Consider the following 14,040-nt stretch of genomic DNA (forward strand, 5'->3'; position numbering starts at 1 on the left):
TTGGAGACTTGGGCGGAGAAATGGGAGATGGAGTTTAATCCGGACAAATGTGAGGTAATGCATTTTGGAAGGTCTAATGCGGGTGGGAAGTATGCAGTAAATGGCAGAACCCTTAGGAATACTGACAGGCAGAGAGATCTGGGCGTACAGGTCCACAGGTCACTGAAAGTGGCAACGCAGGTGGATAAGGTAGTCAAGAAGGCATACGGCATGCTTGCCTTCATCGGTCGGGGCATAGAGTATAAAAATTGGCAAGTCATGTTGCAGCTGTACAGAACCTTAGTTAGGCCACACTTAGAATATTGCATGCAATTCTGGTCGCCACACTACCAGAAGGACGTGGAGGCTTTGGAGAGGGTACAGAAGAGGTTTACCAGGATGTTGCCTGGTCTGGAGAGCATTTGTTATGAGGAGAGGTTGGATAAACTCGGATTGTTTTCACTGGAACGACGGAGGTGGAGGGGTGACATGATAGAGGTTTACAAAGTTATGAGCGGCATAGACAGAGTGGATAGTCAGAAGCTTTTTCCCAGGGTGGAAGAGTCAGTTACTAGGGGACATAGGTTTAAGGTGCAAGGGGCAAAGTTTAGAGGGGATGTGCGAGGCAAGTTCTTTACACAGAGGGTGGTGAGTGCCTGGAACTTGTTGCCGGGGGCGGTGGTGGAAGCAGGTACGATAATGACGTTTAGGAGGCATCTTGACAAATACATGAATAGGATGGGAATAGAGGGACACGGTCCCCGGAAGTGCAGAAGGTTTTAGTTTAGGCAGGCATCAAGAGCGGCGCAGGCTTGGCGGGCCGAATGGCCTGTTCCTGTGCTGTACTGTTCTTTGTATTTTCTTTACTTATTAAAAATACTTGAAAACATTACACCACACTTATATGTTACACAATCCTTTTTAATGACTAAATCCTTTTGCGGTTACATGTCCCAAACTCCTCCCAGTTGTAATGGGTTGGATTTCCAAGACTATTTCAAAAGTCAATGTTCTCTTCACTCGCTTCTCCAAGCACTTCCAACCTGGTCGTCCATCAATAAGGCATTTCCTGGTGGTCTTCTATTTTCCAAACAAGTTCAAGTCTTTGCAATCCTTTACTGTAACAGGTTTCCAAGAGCAGATGTCCCCTCTCGAGGCTGCAACCACTGCTTTCTTCTTACAGCCTATCCAGCATATCCCACACTACCATTAATGAAGTCAGGGGAATAACCCTGGCTCAGAGGAATGCAAGAGAGCATGGCAGGAGCAGCACCAGGCACACCCAAAAATGAGATGCTAACCTGGTGAAGCTGCAACACAGGACTATATGCATGCTAAAAATGCATGCTAAAAAGCAGAAAGCAGCATGTTATTGACATGGCTAAGCGATCCCACACCAACAGATCAGATCAAAGTTCTGCAGTCCTGCCACATCCAGTCGTGAATGGTGGTGAACAATTAAACAACTCCAGAGGAAGCTCCAGAAACATGCTCAGCCTCAATGATGGATGAGCCCAGCACATCAGTGTAAAAGATCATGGTGAAACATTTGCAACCATCTTCAGCCAGAAGTGCTGAGTGATGAGCCATCTCTGCCTCCTTCTGAGGTCCCCAGCATCACAGATGCCAGTCTTCAGAAAATACAACTCATTCCACACAAAGAAATGCCTGAAAGTGATGGATGCAGCAAAGACTATGGGCCCTGACAATATGCCGGCTGTGATAAAGTCTTGTGCTCCTGAAGTCGCGCTGTTTCAGGACAGCCACAACACTGGCATCTATCCGACAATTGAAAATTGCTCAGGTGTGTTCTGTCCACAAAAAGCAGGATAAATTCAATCTGTCCAATTACCACCCCATCAGACTACTCTCAATCGGCAAAGTGCTGGAAAGTGTTGTTCACAGTGCCGTCAAGCAGCACTTACTCACTAATAACCAGCTCACTGATCCTCAATGTGGGTTCGTCAGGGACACTCAGCTCTAGACTTCATTAGAGGCTTGATCTAAACAGAACACAGAAAAAGAGTTGAACTCCAGAGGTGAGGGGAGAGTGACTGTCCTGACATCAAGGCAGCATCTAACAGTGTGGCACCAAGGAGACCTAGTAAAATTGAAGTCAATGGGAATCGGGGCCGGAGGTGGTGGTGGGGGGGGGGGGGGGGGGGGCTGGGGGATGGTGGAGCTCTCCGCTGGTTGACATCATACATAGCACAATGGAAGATAATTTTGGTTCTTGCAGGCCAATCTTCTCAGCCACAGGACACTGCTGCAGGAGTTCCTCAGGGTAGTATCCTGGGCCCAAACATACCCAACTGCTTCATCAATGACCTTCCAGTCATCAAAAGGTCAAAAGTGAAGATGTTCACTGATTGCTCAGTGTTCAGTACCATTCGCAACTCCACAGATACTGAAACAGTTCATGCCCACCTGCAGCAATCCTGGACAGCATTCAGGCTTGGGCTAAGTGGCAAGTAACATTCGCGCCATACAAGTGCCAGGCAATGACCTTCTCCAACAAGAAAGAATCTAACCATCTCCTCTTGACATTCGACGGCATTACCATCACGGAATCCACCACTATCAACATTACTATTGGCCAGAAACCTAAGTGGACCAGCCATTTAAATACTGTGACTACAAGAGTAGGTCGTCAGAGGCTAGGAATTCTGCAGTAACTCACCTCCTGACTTCCCAAAGCCTGTCCATAAGGCACAAGTCAGGAGTGTGATGGAACACTAACCACTTGGCTGGATGAGTGCAGCTCCAACAAAACTCAAGAAGCGCGACACTACCCAGGACAAAGCAGCTCACTTGATCGGCAGCCCGTCCACCACCTTACACATGTGCTCCCTCCAGCCCTGGTGCACAGTGGCAGCAGTGTGTACCATCTACAAGATGCACTGGCAGCAACTCGCTAAGGCTCCTTTGATGGCACCTTTCAAACCAGAGACCTCTACCACCTTGAAGGACAAGGGCAGCAGACGGATGGGAACACTACCAGCAGCAAGTTGCTCTCCAAGCCACACAGCACCCTGACTTGGAACTATATCGCCGTTCCTTCACTATCGCTGGGTCCAAATCCTGGAACTCCCTTCCTAACAGTACTATGGGCACCACATGGACCACAGTACCACATGGACTACAATTGATTTATGAAATAAAAGCAAGAAATGCTGGAAATACTCAGGAGGTCTGGCAGCATCTGTGGAGAGAGAAGCAGAGTTAACGTTTAAGGTCAGTGACCCTTCTAGGGCAATTAGGGATGGGCAATAAATGCTGGCCTTGCCAGCAATGCTCACATCCCAAGAACAAATTTTTTAAAAATCCAGCCTAATGACAGCTTAATTGATATTTAAATGACAGACCTGGCAGTGCTCATGTGATCAGTGATTCTGCAGGTTAGCTGTCCCGAACCCACATTTTTATACAACATGTACATCAAGTGCATTTGCAATAGCATAGCAACTGAAAATATACTTGTCACTATGGAATACAATTAGTGTACAATAATTTTGTTAGCCCCATCTGCCTGTGTATCCTGATCTGGCATTCCGTAGCCAACCAGCAGTAAGTAAATGTCAGTGGTTCCTATTGTATTGTGAAAGTATTTTTTTTAAACTGGTATCTCTGAACCAGTTATATTTGCAACATCACAGTTAATCTTTTCCATTAAAGTGAACAACATCCTCCAATTTCTGGTGATGTTTAAAAGATACCATCCAGAAGGCACAAGTCGGGAGTGTGATGAAACACTCTCCATGTGCTTGTGTGTTGCAACTGCGCCCATCTAAGAAACTTAACATCCAGGATAAGGTAGCCCACTTAATCGATACCTCAAATACCAGCCTAAACATTCACTACTGGTGCACCACAGATGCAGCGTGTACTATCTACAGAAAGTACTGCAGCAACTCATCACAAAATGTTCACCTCCACCACCTAGGATAAGGGTAGCAGGGTGCATGAAAACACACCACCCTGACTTGGACAACTATTGTCATTCGCTTATAGTTGCTGGGTCAAAATCTTGGAACTCTGTATCCATCTTCATAAATTTTCTATGTTTCTATAAGAGCTAAAAAGTGGGATTAGGCTGGATAACCCATTTTAGGCAGGTGTAGACATCATGGGCTGAATAGCCTCCTTCTGTGCCGTAAATTTTCTGTTTTCTTTTCTACCATTATGGAGCATTTTTACCACAGACTGCAGTGCTTCAAGGCGGCTCACCATTTTCTCAGGGCAACTCGGGGTGGCCAGTAAGTGCTGGCTTTGCCATAAATGCCCATGTCCTGAGAATGATTTATTTTTTACAAAAAATGCTAAAGAAAAATTATGTAGAATAGATAACTTACATGCTCTTTTAGGGCTTAACACACAAACTGTAAAGCTAGTCAAAGAAAAACACAAAATCTTTACCAGTGGCCTGTCGCGGTGTGTGTTTACTGCTTCTACGTTTAAGTAAACTGATTCCATTTTACAACCTGAAAGAAAAGTTTTAAATATTAATACAGAAATGAAACAGTATGTTATGCGCTCACTCACCAATGCTCATCAGTGCTGATTGCTGAAACCATGCACTATGAATGTGGATACAATGACATTAAAAACAAAACATTCCTTAGATTAATCCCAAACCAGTGTTTGATACGTTCAACATTTATCAGGTCAACATTTATCAGGAAACTCAAAAACGTGACTCAAGCATGTCCCGTCATTTGATGCGACAGATTTTTATTCTATTTTGGTCTCTTATTGGGAAGCAAAGTATTACGTTCAGAAAATTACGGTAAGTTAAAAATTTATCTGGAAGTTTGGGTGCATATTATACGAGGTAACAAATCAAAAGAGTTTACTTTTTGCAGCCGGTATAAAGTTAATCTCTAAAATAAATAATCAAGCTACTAGTAAGTTGAGTTTTTTTTTTACATCTATATTTAAATGTATGGAAGCCTTAAAATGCTGTCTGAATCACTATCCTCAAATAGGTTACGCAGCTCGTCTACTGCCTTATCATCAGTCACATAAATGGCATCACTGCACATGCAGTCTTCATCTTCATCCATCTTAGCAGTGTCATCATTCCAGAGAATGTCATCTTCTGAACCATCAATGGCGTTGGTTAGACAACACTTCTTGAAGGGAATTGGAGAGTTATATGAAAAGGAAGAATGTGCAGAGTTATGGGGAGAAGGCATGGGAATGCAACAGAGGGAATTGCTCTTTCAGAGAGCCAGTGACACGATGGACCGAATAGCCTCCTTCTGCACTGGAACGATTCTGTGATTCACAGTGGATCAAGGATAGATCAACGGCATCCCAGGCTTCTTGGAGAATGAACAAAAGGTCTGGTTACTTCTGGCTGCCGGATAGTGTAAAAGCATGTGCTCCAGAGCAGAGCTACTCGTTTCACTTTTGCTGCATCTGCTGTTTAAATGGTCTGTTGCAGCTGGTGTCCATCACTTGCAACTAGCCTATCATGCCCCTGGGAATAATGACAAGATCTGTACAATTATCCTTGATGCATGACATTTGATGACATCTAAAAGCATTGAGGAACAGCATATGACATTCCCAAGAAGGGGCTTTGCACCGTATGCTACGCAACCAGTCTTTGGTCAAACCTTCATCCATCCAACCTTACTCATGTTTATGGACGATCACACCTTTTGGCCATGTGATATTCTTTGGGCAAGTTTTTCATTTGACAATAATATGTGGCAGCATCTTTGCCCCATTTCCACATGCCATGAGCATGATGATGAAAATGATTCTTTTCGTTGCCAGTGTATCTTAAGGTGAACGATTTTTCTCTTTTGATAGCCATGGTTCGACTGAATGGAATGTCAAATGTGAGGGATGTCTGATCAACATTGGCAATGTGCTTATAGAGGTGTGCTTTTGCAGCCTCATGACAATGTTGGTACTGACGTGGCTTGTCTTCAAAATCAATCAGGCATGTATTGCACGATTGAACTGCGGTGACTTATGGATATGTCATGTCTTCGCATCAAGAGGTTGCGCTATTTTGGAGGTGCTTTAAAGGTGCTCGAGGTCCAAAGCTTTTGTGACACAAGGGCTTTCAAACAAATTCCTACGGTGCTGCTGGCACATCCACTTGATCGATGTTGGTGAAAATATTCTAGAAATTGTTGGTCAGGTTGTGGGCGCTGAGCTTTTCTTCCATATCCAGAAGCCTTGGCTTGTTTGCCTTGGGACTTTAGCTTGCCCTTTCTGATTCACCAAAGTGTCCCGTTTGCCTCATTAACATTGAATTCCCGTGCTGCTGTTCTGTTACCACAGTTTTCAGCAACTTCTATCACCTTAAGTTTGAAGGCCGTTGTGCAACTCACTCTTTGCCATGTTAACGGTTAGTACAAAGAATCCTCCCTTATGCATGCCACATCCTATGTTTGATTGATTGATAAACACACGTGTGCCAGCTGCTCATCAAACTAGGTGGGAATGGACCCTTTAGATATTGGCTCTAATTCTACATACTGGGCATTCATATTTCAATTTACCATGATTTATTTTGACTACTACTGTATGTGATTGCAGGGCGAGCAAAAAAGAAAACTTTTAATGCATTTCTTTCTGGTCTTAACACAACCACGCACGCACGCACGCACACACACAGGTTACATAGTGGGGAAAGGTACAGTGGTTGAGTTAGAGTCCATAGACGAAAGGGGTATGCAGTCTGTGGGATTTGATAATTTGGCTGGCTTCTCAATCATTACAGCGCAGAAGGACCCATTTGGCCCATTGTGTCCACGCTTGGCTCTCTGAAAGAGCAACTGCCTCAGTTCCTCCCTCTAGCTGAATTTGGTGGTCCTCAGACTTTTAGAACAGATAGATGACTGGTTCAGTGGGTCTCTTGGAGACAGCGATGCAGATGATTTCCTCCAACGGGGTTTCTGATTGTCGCTGGAGTATGCAAACATCATCAGTCAACTCGAAGAGTTTGAAGCTTATAAGCTGAAATGGAGAGGTGGGGTCGGGACGACGGCGCGCCGGGTGGGGTCGGGGGGACGGCGAGGGGGGTCGGGGGGACGGCGAGGGGGGGCGGGGGGACGGCGAGGGGGGGCGGGGGGACGGCGAGGGGGGGCGGGGGGACGGCAAGAGCACGTGAGAGCAGGGATAGTATGTGTCACAGTCCAAAGCTTCTCCCCTCTGCTGCAGAAAAACACTAGGTGAAAACCACAGGAAGGAAGGAGCTTGACACATGACAATTACCCAGTGATTCTACTCATTGTAGCCATCTTTCCCTTCTTGAGAAATAGAACAGGTAGTTCCCTTAAACTTCCTGGGTCTTGTTTCTTGCTATGATGAGCAGCCATTGCATCTCCACCTCACAAGCCTTGCAATGTAGGATAGAGTGTTGCAAATTAGGTGGCCATCCTCAGCTGCCAGCGAAGTCATCCTTCATCTGTTCTCTCAAATTTCTTCAAAAAATATAAATTCAGACCTTCAGTCAGTGGAATAAAGAAAATCATTCAACAAAGCAAGTTGGTGAGACAAGATGCAAAAGCGTTCGATGCTCATTTGGGATCAAACATTTTAGCTTAGTCGGGTTTGATCACAAAGTTTGTTAACAAATGGTCACTGACTGCAGCATTGCTAACGTCTAGGTGCATATCACACATAAGGCAATTTTGACTTTTCATTCATAAAAGTCGAGCCATGTATTATATTTGATGGTGCATTATATTCAGAAAATTACAGTACTTGATTAATGAACCACACTTTGTAATTTCCCCCCATATATTTTTCTTTACAGATGTACTCATGTGAAGTAAATAAGTGTACTGAAAATACCGTGAAGTAATATCTTAGCTTTCAAAAAATGGAAAACATTAAATTGGATTCTGCCAAGCTGGATAGGGTATTTGAGACAGATAGAGGGACCTGGGAAGCATGCATATAAAATCCTCAATGAAAAAGACTGGATGTTAGGAAGAATTTATTTTCAGAGCTCTCACCTTCTGCAACAGATTATCAAAGCATCTGGCAAGTAAGGGTTATGCACAGTCATTTAGAAAGTAGCTGAACAAACAACTTCATCAGAAGAGAAGATTTCCAGTTACAGGAGGACAGGTTGCAAGTTAGTTGGGATTAGAAAGATTTAAGTTTACTGCAGCATCCTGGAGCTTTTCTTGATCACTTTAGGGAGTTGGTGAGAACTGGCCTAGCCAGCAATGCCCACATCCTGCTAACAAATAAAAAAAAATTTCCCAGAGTTTTCCCTACATTGGCCTCAGGTTTGTCATTGTGGTTTTTCTTTGTCTTTCCCAAGAAATGGCACATGTGGCTGTACCATGTGGATGGGCATCCTCAATGGACCAAATATTCCCCACATCACCTCTCCCAGTATCAACAACAACTTACATTCATATAGCACTCTTTATGTGATAAAACATTCCAAAAAGCGTCAGGAGATAGAAATTGAGACCAAGCCAAATAAAGATATTCGGAGTGTGACCAAAAGCTTGGTCAAGGATAGAATCATTGAAAGCTTAAGGCACAGAAAAAGGCCACTTGGCCCATCATGTCTGTGCTGGCCAAAAAACGATCCACCCATTCTAATCCCACCTTCCAGCATTTGGTCCGTAGCCCTGAAGATTACAGCACTTACGGTGTATATCCAAACTCCTTTTGAATGAGTTAAGGGCTTCTGCCTCAACTTCCCTTTCAGGCAGTGAGTTCCAGACCCCACCACCCTCTGGGTGAAAACGTTTTTCCTCATCTCCCCTCTACTTTTTCTACCAATCACTTTAAATCACCCCCTAGTCATTGACCTCTCTGCTAAAGCAAATAGACCCTTCACCTCCACTCTATCCAGGTCCCTCAAAATTTTGTACATTTCAAACACAACCCCAGCCTATTCAATCTTTCCTCATAGCTGCATTTTTCCAGTCCCGGCAACATCCTCATAAATCTTCTCTGTACCCTGTCTAGTACAATTACATTCTTTCTGTAATGAGGTGACCAGAACTGCACACAGTACTCAAGTTGTGGCCTAACCAATGAGTTATACAGTTCCAGCATAACCTCCCTGCTCTTATATTCTATAGGGGCGGCACAGTGGCGCAGTGGTTAGCACTGCAGCCTCACAGCTCCAGGGACCCGGGTTCGATTCTGGGTACTGCCTGTGCGGAGTTTGCAAGTTCTCCCTGTGTCTGCGTGGGTTTCCTCCGGGTGCTCCGGTTTCCTCCCACATGCCAAAGACTTGCAGGTTGATAGGTTAATTGGCCATTATAAAAATTGCCCCTAGTATAGGTAGGTGGTAGGGAAATATATAGGTGGGGATGTGGTAGGAATATGGGATTAGTGTAGGATTAGTATAAATGGGTGGTTGATGGTCGGCACAGACTCGGTGGGCCGAAGGGCCTGTTTCAGTGCTGTATCTCTAAACTAAACATACCTCGGCTAATAAAGGAAAGGATTCCATATGCCTTCTTAATCACCTTGCCGACCTGTCCTGCTACCTTCAGGGATCTGTGGACATTCACTCCAAGGTCCCTCACTTCCTCTACATTTCACAGTATTTTCCCATTAATCATGCATTTATTTTTCTTGTTTGACCTCCCCAAATGCATCACCTCACACTTCTCCAGGCTGAATTTCATTTGTCACTTTTCTGCCCATCTGACCAGACCATCAAAAGCTTCCTGCACCCTACAGCTATCCTCCTCACTATCTACCACACGGCCAATCTTTGTCGTCTGCAAACTTCTTGATCATGCCCCCTACATTTACATCCAAATCGTAAACATATAACCACAAAAAGCAGGGGACCCAGCACTGAGCCCTGCGGAACGCCACTGGAAACTACCCTCCAGTTGCAAAAACACCCATCAACAATTACCCTTTATTTCCTGTCACTGAGCCAATTTTGTATCCACCTTGTTGCATTTCCCTGGATCCCATGGGATTTTTCTTTAACCAGTCCGCCATGTGGGACCTTGTCAAAAGCCTTGCTAAAATTCATGCACTACCCTCATCTATCGTCCGTGTTATTTCTTCAAAAAATTCGATCAAGTTGGTCAAACAAGATCTTCCCTTCACAAATCCATGCTGACTATCCTTGATTAACTTGTGCCTTTCTAAGTGACAATTTATCCTGTCTCTCAGAATAGATTCCAATAATTTGCCCACTACTGAGGTTAGACTGACTGGCCTGTAATTATTCGGTCTATCCCTCACTCCCTTTTTAAACAGAAGTACAACATTAGCAGTCCTCCAATCCTTCGGCACCACACCTGTATCCAGTGAGGTCTGGAAAATGATGGTCAGACCTTCCCCTATTTCATCTCTTGCTTCTCTCAATAGCCTGGGGTACATTTCATCGGGTCCCCAGTGATTTATCAACTTTCAAGGATGCTAATCCATTAACACTTCCTCTCTTCCTATGTTCATCACATCCAATACTTCATACCCCTCTTCCTTAACTACAACAAGGATGTAGGCATTAAGGAGTGTTATAGGAGAGATAGATATGGAGGGGTTTAGGGAGGGAATACCAGAGCTTAGGGCCCTAGACATCTGCAGGCACAGCCGCCAATGGCGTGATGAAGGAAGTGGGGTTACGTGAGGATAGAGTTGGAAGAAGGCAGAACTCTGAGGGTTGTAGGGCTGGAAGAGGCGATAAAGATGGGGAGGAGTGAGGCCATGGAAGGATTTAAACACAAGGATGAAGATTTAAAAATCACATTCCTCATCCTTCCTTTTTTATATATACTTTCCTGTGTTTGCAACTCATACCAAAGTACTATTTTATGACATTACGAGTGCTATGGCTGTTTTTAAATATGCTGAGGAATCAAAATGATGTGCCAGAGTGGTAGGATTTGTATTAGCAATCAGGATTCTTCAGCTGGAATGTTCCAGATCTTAAAGGCACCGAATGGAAGTCAGGTGCCTGTCTAAATGAAAAGGTGGGGGGGTTGGGGGGGCAATGAGGAAAATATCACCGTTTTACCCTTGGCTGTTTTTGTACATGTTCTAGTAGCCAGTTACCAAATTGCATTGGCAGTGGCCAGGAAGTAGTACGCCGGCAGCCTTCTCTGCTGGTGAATGGTTTGCTTTACAGAGAACAAAGGAGAAAGGGAGAGAAGCATCAATTCTATTCATTCTTTTGAAAAGAAATTAAGTTAGAAATTTAAGTTCTGGCAACCTTATGCCCCAATCCATCCAGCTCCACACTGCCCCTCCCACACCCACCCCACCAAAGTTTGGTCACACTTTGCTTAGGTGTAGCGCAAACCATTTATTAGAAATTATTATATACATGTAGCTGTACTGTACAAAACTCCAAGGAAATTTCATGCCGTGAAAGAGAAGCTGGAACAAAATATAAAATAAGGACGAGTGACCCAATTCTGGAGCGCACAGACATGAAAAGTGTTGCTTGCATGGTTCAAGTAGTTTGTTTCGGGATATTTGTTTGAAAGCAGAAAAAAAAATAGGCACGCGTAAGCAAGTTAATGTAAAGCAATTACATGGCTGATGAGGGGCACATCTCCCCCCTCCTCTATAGAATTTTTCATCTTCTGGAAATCTAAAATGCACATATTCCAGAGATACAGTATTACTTTATGAAATGCTTCTGTCTTCATTGCCTGCAATCTGAAAAGTATTACAAGCAGCTTGTAACATTATGTTTCAAATGTATCTTCATTCTTTAAGATCCTGGATTTTTTTAAAGGTTAAATTTAATAAAAAATGTCCAAGAATGATAAAAATGCACTCAAATTTAACAAGTTCAACATCTGATTTACCTTCCCCTGTGTTCACTGTTAACAGAAGAGATATGAATGATAGTAAAATGTGTGATTACTGACCATAGGCAACAGGTGTTAGTTTTAAGACAGTATGTAGAGGGCACTTCAGGTATGGCAATTCGTCTGTAACAAAATAAACCAGAAAACGTTAAACCACTAAAGCCAAAGCTGGTCTTGTTTATTATAATCTCTGTTCCACTATCATTACACATGGGTGCACTGAATTAAAGCATTACTCACTTCTGCCACTAAAACTCTTATCAGAAAATGTTAGCAACATCAGTGCTGGGAAATGCTACACTTTCAATTTTTTGACTTGTCAGCATCTGGCATGCAAAGATGGGATTTTTTTTATGGCCGTATGATGTTTTAATACTACCACAGAATAATACCTCAGTGAACCAGTGTCTGTGGATTCGAAATGAGTGCCATTTTTTCCCCCCAATTTGTATTGAATCATGTCAGCAGTTTTTGCCATTGGATTCATGCCCAATAAGTACCACTGTAACACATTTCACGTAATGCCCTTACAATTGTTTTTTATTCCAAAAGCTTCACTGGAGTCAGAACAGCTTCTCAGAGTTGAGAAAGATGTACGTTAACTGATCATACTACACATAGCCTCCCGAAATACTACTTGATGTCAGATGGTGAAAAAAAAAGTTACAGAAAATGTCTGCTTTCTGGCTTACATAGTTCTAAAACATAAAGCAAGGTAACAAAGGGTATAAGTGACTGATATTGTAGGTTGGCTGCTTGTTACAGGAATCAATGGAAATGAATATCAGGGGTTTCTATAATATGCATTCAATCTGCAACACTTGGGCAACGTTAAAGATCACTCCCCAGTACATGTTGGTGGGGAGGGTGCTAGAGTCGATTGTTTGGGACATGATTGGACAGATTCACAGGGATTTGTTCGGGGGAAAATCATGCTTGAAAAATCTGCTAGAGTTTTTTTTTTGAGGTTGTGACTAGCAAGTTGGATGTAGTGTATGTGGATTTTCAGAAAGCGTTCAATCAGGTGCCAGACAGGCAGTTATTGCACAAGGCTGGGGCTCATGGGATTGGGAGTAGTATATTAGTACAGACTGAGGACTAGTTAACAGAAAATAAAAGTAGGAATGGACAGGTAATTTTCAGGTTGGCAGGCTGTGGTTTGTGGGGTGCTCCAGGGATCAGTGCTTGAGGTTCAGCTATTTATAACCTGTAGCTGTGTCTTGGAGTGTGGTGTGTTAGGATTTGCTGATGACACAGGATTTTGGAGGGGGGGGAGGAGGGAAGGGGGTGTAGGGGAGTAAGCTGTGGGAAGGATGTCGGAGCTGGGCGGGGGGCGTTGGGGGAGAGATCTGGACAGGTTGAGTGACTGGTTAAGAACATGGCAGATGGAATGTAATTTGGGAAATTGTGAAGTTATTCACTTTGGAAGGAAAAAATGGAAAAGCAAAAATCGAGACTGGGAAATGTTGGTGTCCAGAGGGACCTGGGTGTCATTGTACACGAGTCACAGAGAGCTAACAACCAGGTACAGCAAGCAATTGGGAGGGTAAATGGTGTTAGCCCTTATTACAGGGGATTTGAATTGTAGGACTAAAGACGTTTTGCTGCAATTGAGTAGGGCCTTGTGGAGGTTGCACCTGGAGTACTGTTCAGAGTTTTGGTCTCCTTACCTGGGGAGGAATGTGCTTGCCTTGGAGGGACTGCAGTGAATGTTTGCCAGACTGAGTCCTGGGATGAGGGGATGGTCCTATGAGAAGAGGGTGAGTAGACTAGACCTATATTCTCTAGAATTTAGAAGAATGACAGGTGATCTCATTGAGGCATATAAAATTCTTGGGGGGCTTGGTAGGGTGGATGTCGCTGGCTGCGGAGCCTATAACATGAGGTCACAGTCACAGAATAAGGGAGCGGCCATCTCGGACTGAGATGAGCATAAAGTTTTTCACTCAAAGGGTTGTGGATATTTGGAATTGTCTATGCCAGAGAACTGTGGATGCTTCAGGACATTCAAGACAGAGATTGATAGATTCTTGGATTGTGGGGGGATTAAGGGATATGGGGGTCGTGAAGTTGAGTTAGAAGATCAACCATAATCATATTGAATGATGGAGCGGGCTTGAAGAGCCTTATGTATCTGATAGAATCTCTCTCCCTTTATACCACTTAGTATTAAGGGCATTTTGTCAGGCATATCTCCCTTTAAAAGGGCTGAATATGTTTGATCTACTCAAATAATGAATGAATGCTATGGTTTTGGGTCTTTCAATTTTTCTTCCCT

At 43.7% G+C, this 14,040-nt stretch overlaps 1 protein-coding gene across 3 annotated transcripts in view; it reads right to left on the minus strand.

The window, feature by feature from the left end:
• The window catches only part of LOC137383889 (6-phosphofructo-2-kinase/fructose-2,6-bisphosphatase 2-like), a 105,759-nt gene that overhangs the window by 39,850 nt on the left and 51,869 nt on the right, over positions 1–14,040 (minus strand). For 2 of the 3 annotated variants that reach the window (XR_010977481.1, XM_068057257.1), the window contains exons 12-13: positions 11,823–11,885; positions 4,396–4,460 (exon numbers count right to left, since the gene is read on the minus strand). Coding sequence is in view for 1 of the 3 variants with exons in the window: in XM_068057257.1 (XP_067913358.1) it covers positions 4,396–4,460; positions 11,823–11,885 (128 nt within the window). In the remaining 2 variants the exon portion in view is untranslated. Of the gene's footprint in view, positions 1–4,395; positions 4,461–7,215; positions 7,425–11,822; positions 11,886–14,040 lie in introns of all 3 variants that reach the window. The other variant, XR_010977482.1, reaches the window with a different exon arrangement.

Source organism: Heterodontus francisci, chromosome 25, assembly GCF_036365525.1.
Source record: "Heterodontus francisci isolate sHetFra1 chromosome 25, sHetFra1.hap1, whole genome shotgun sequence".
NCBI lineage: Eukaryota > Metazoa > Chordata > Chondrichthyes > Heterodontiformes > Heterodontidae > Heterodontus > Heterodontus francisci.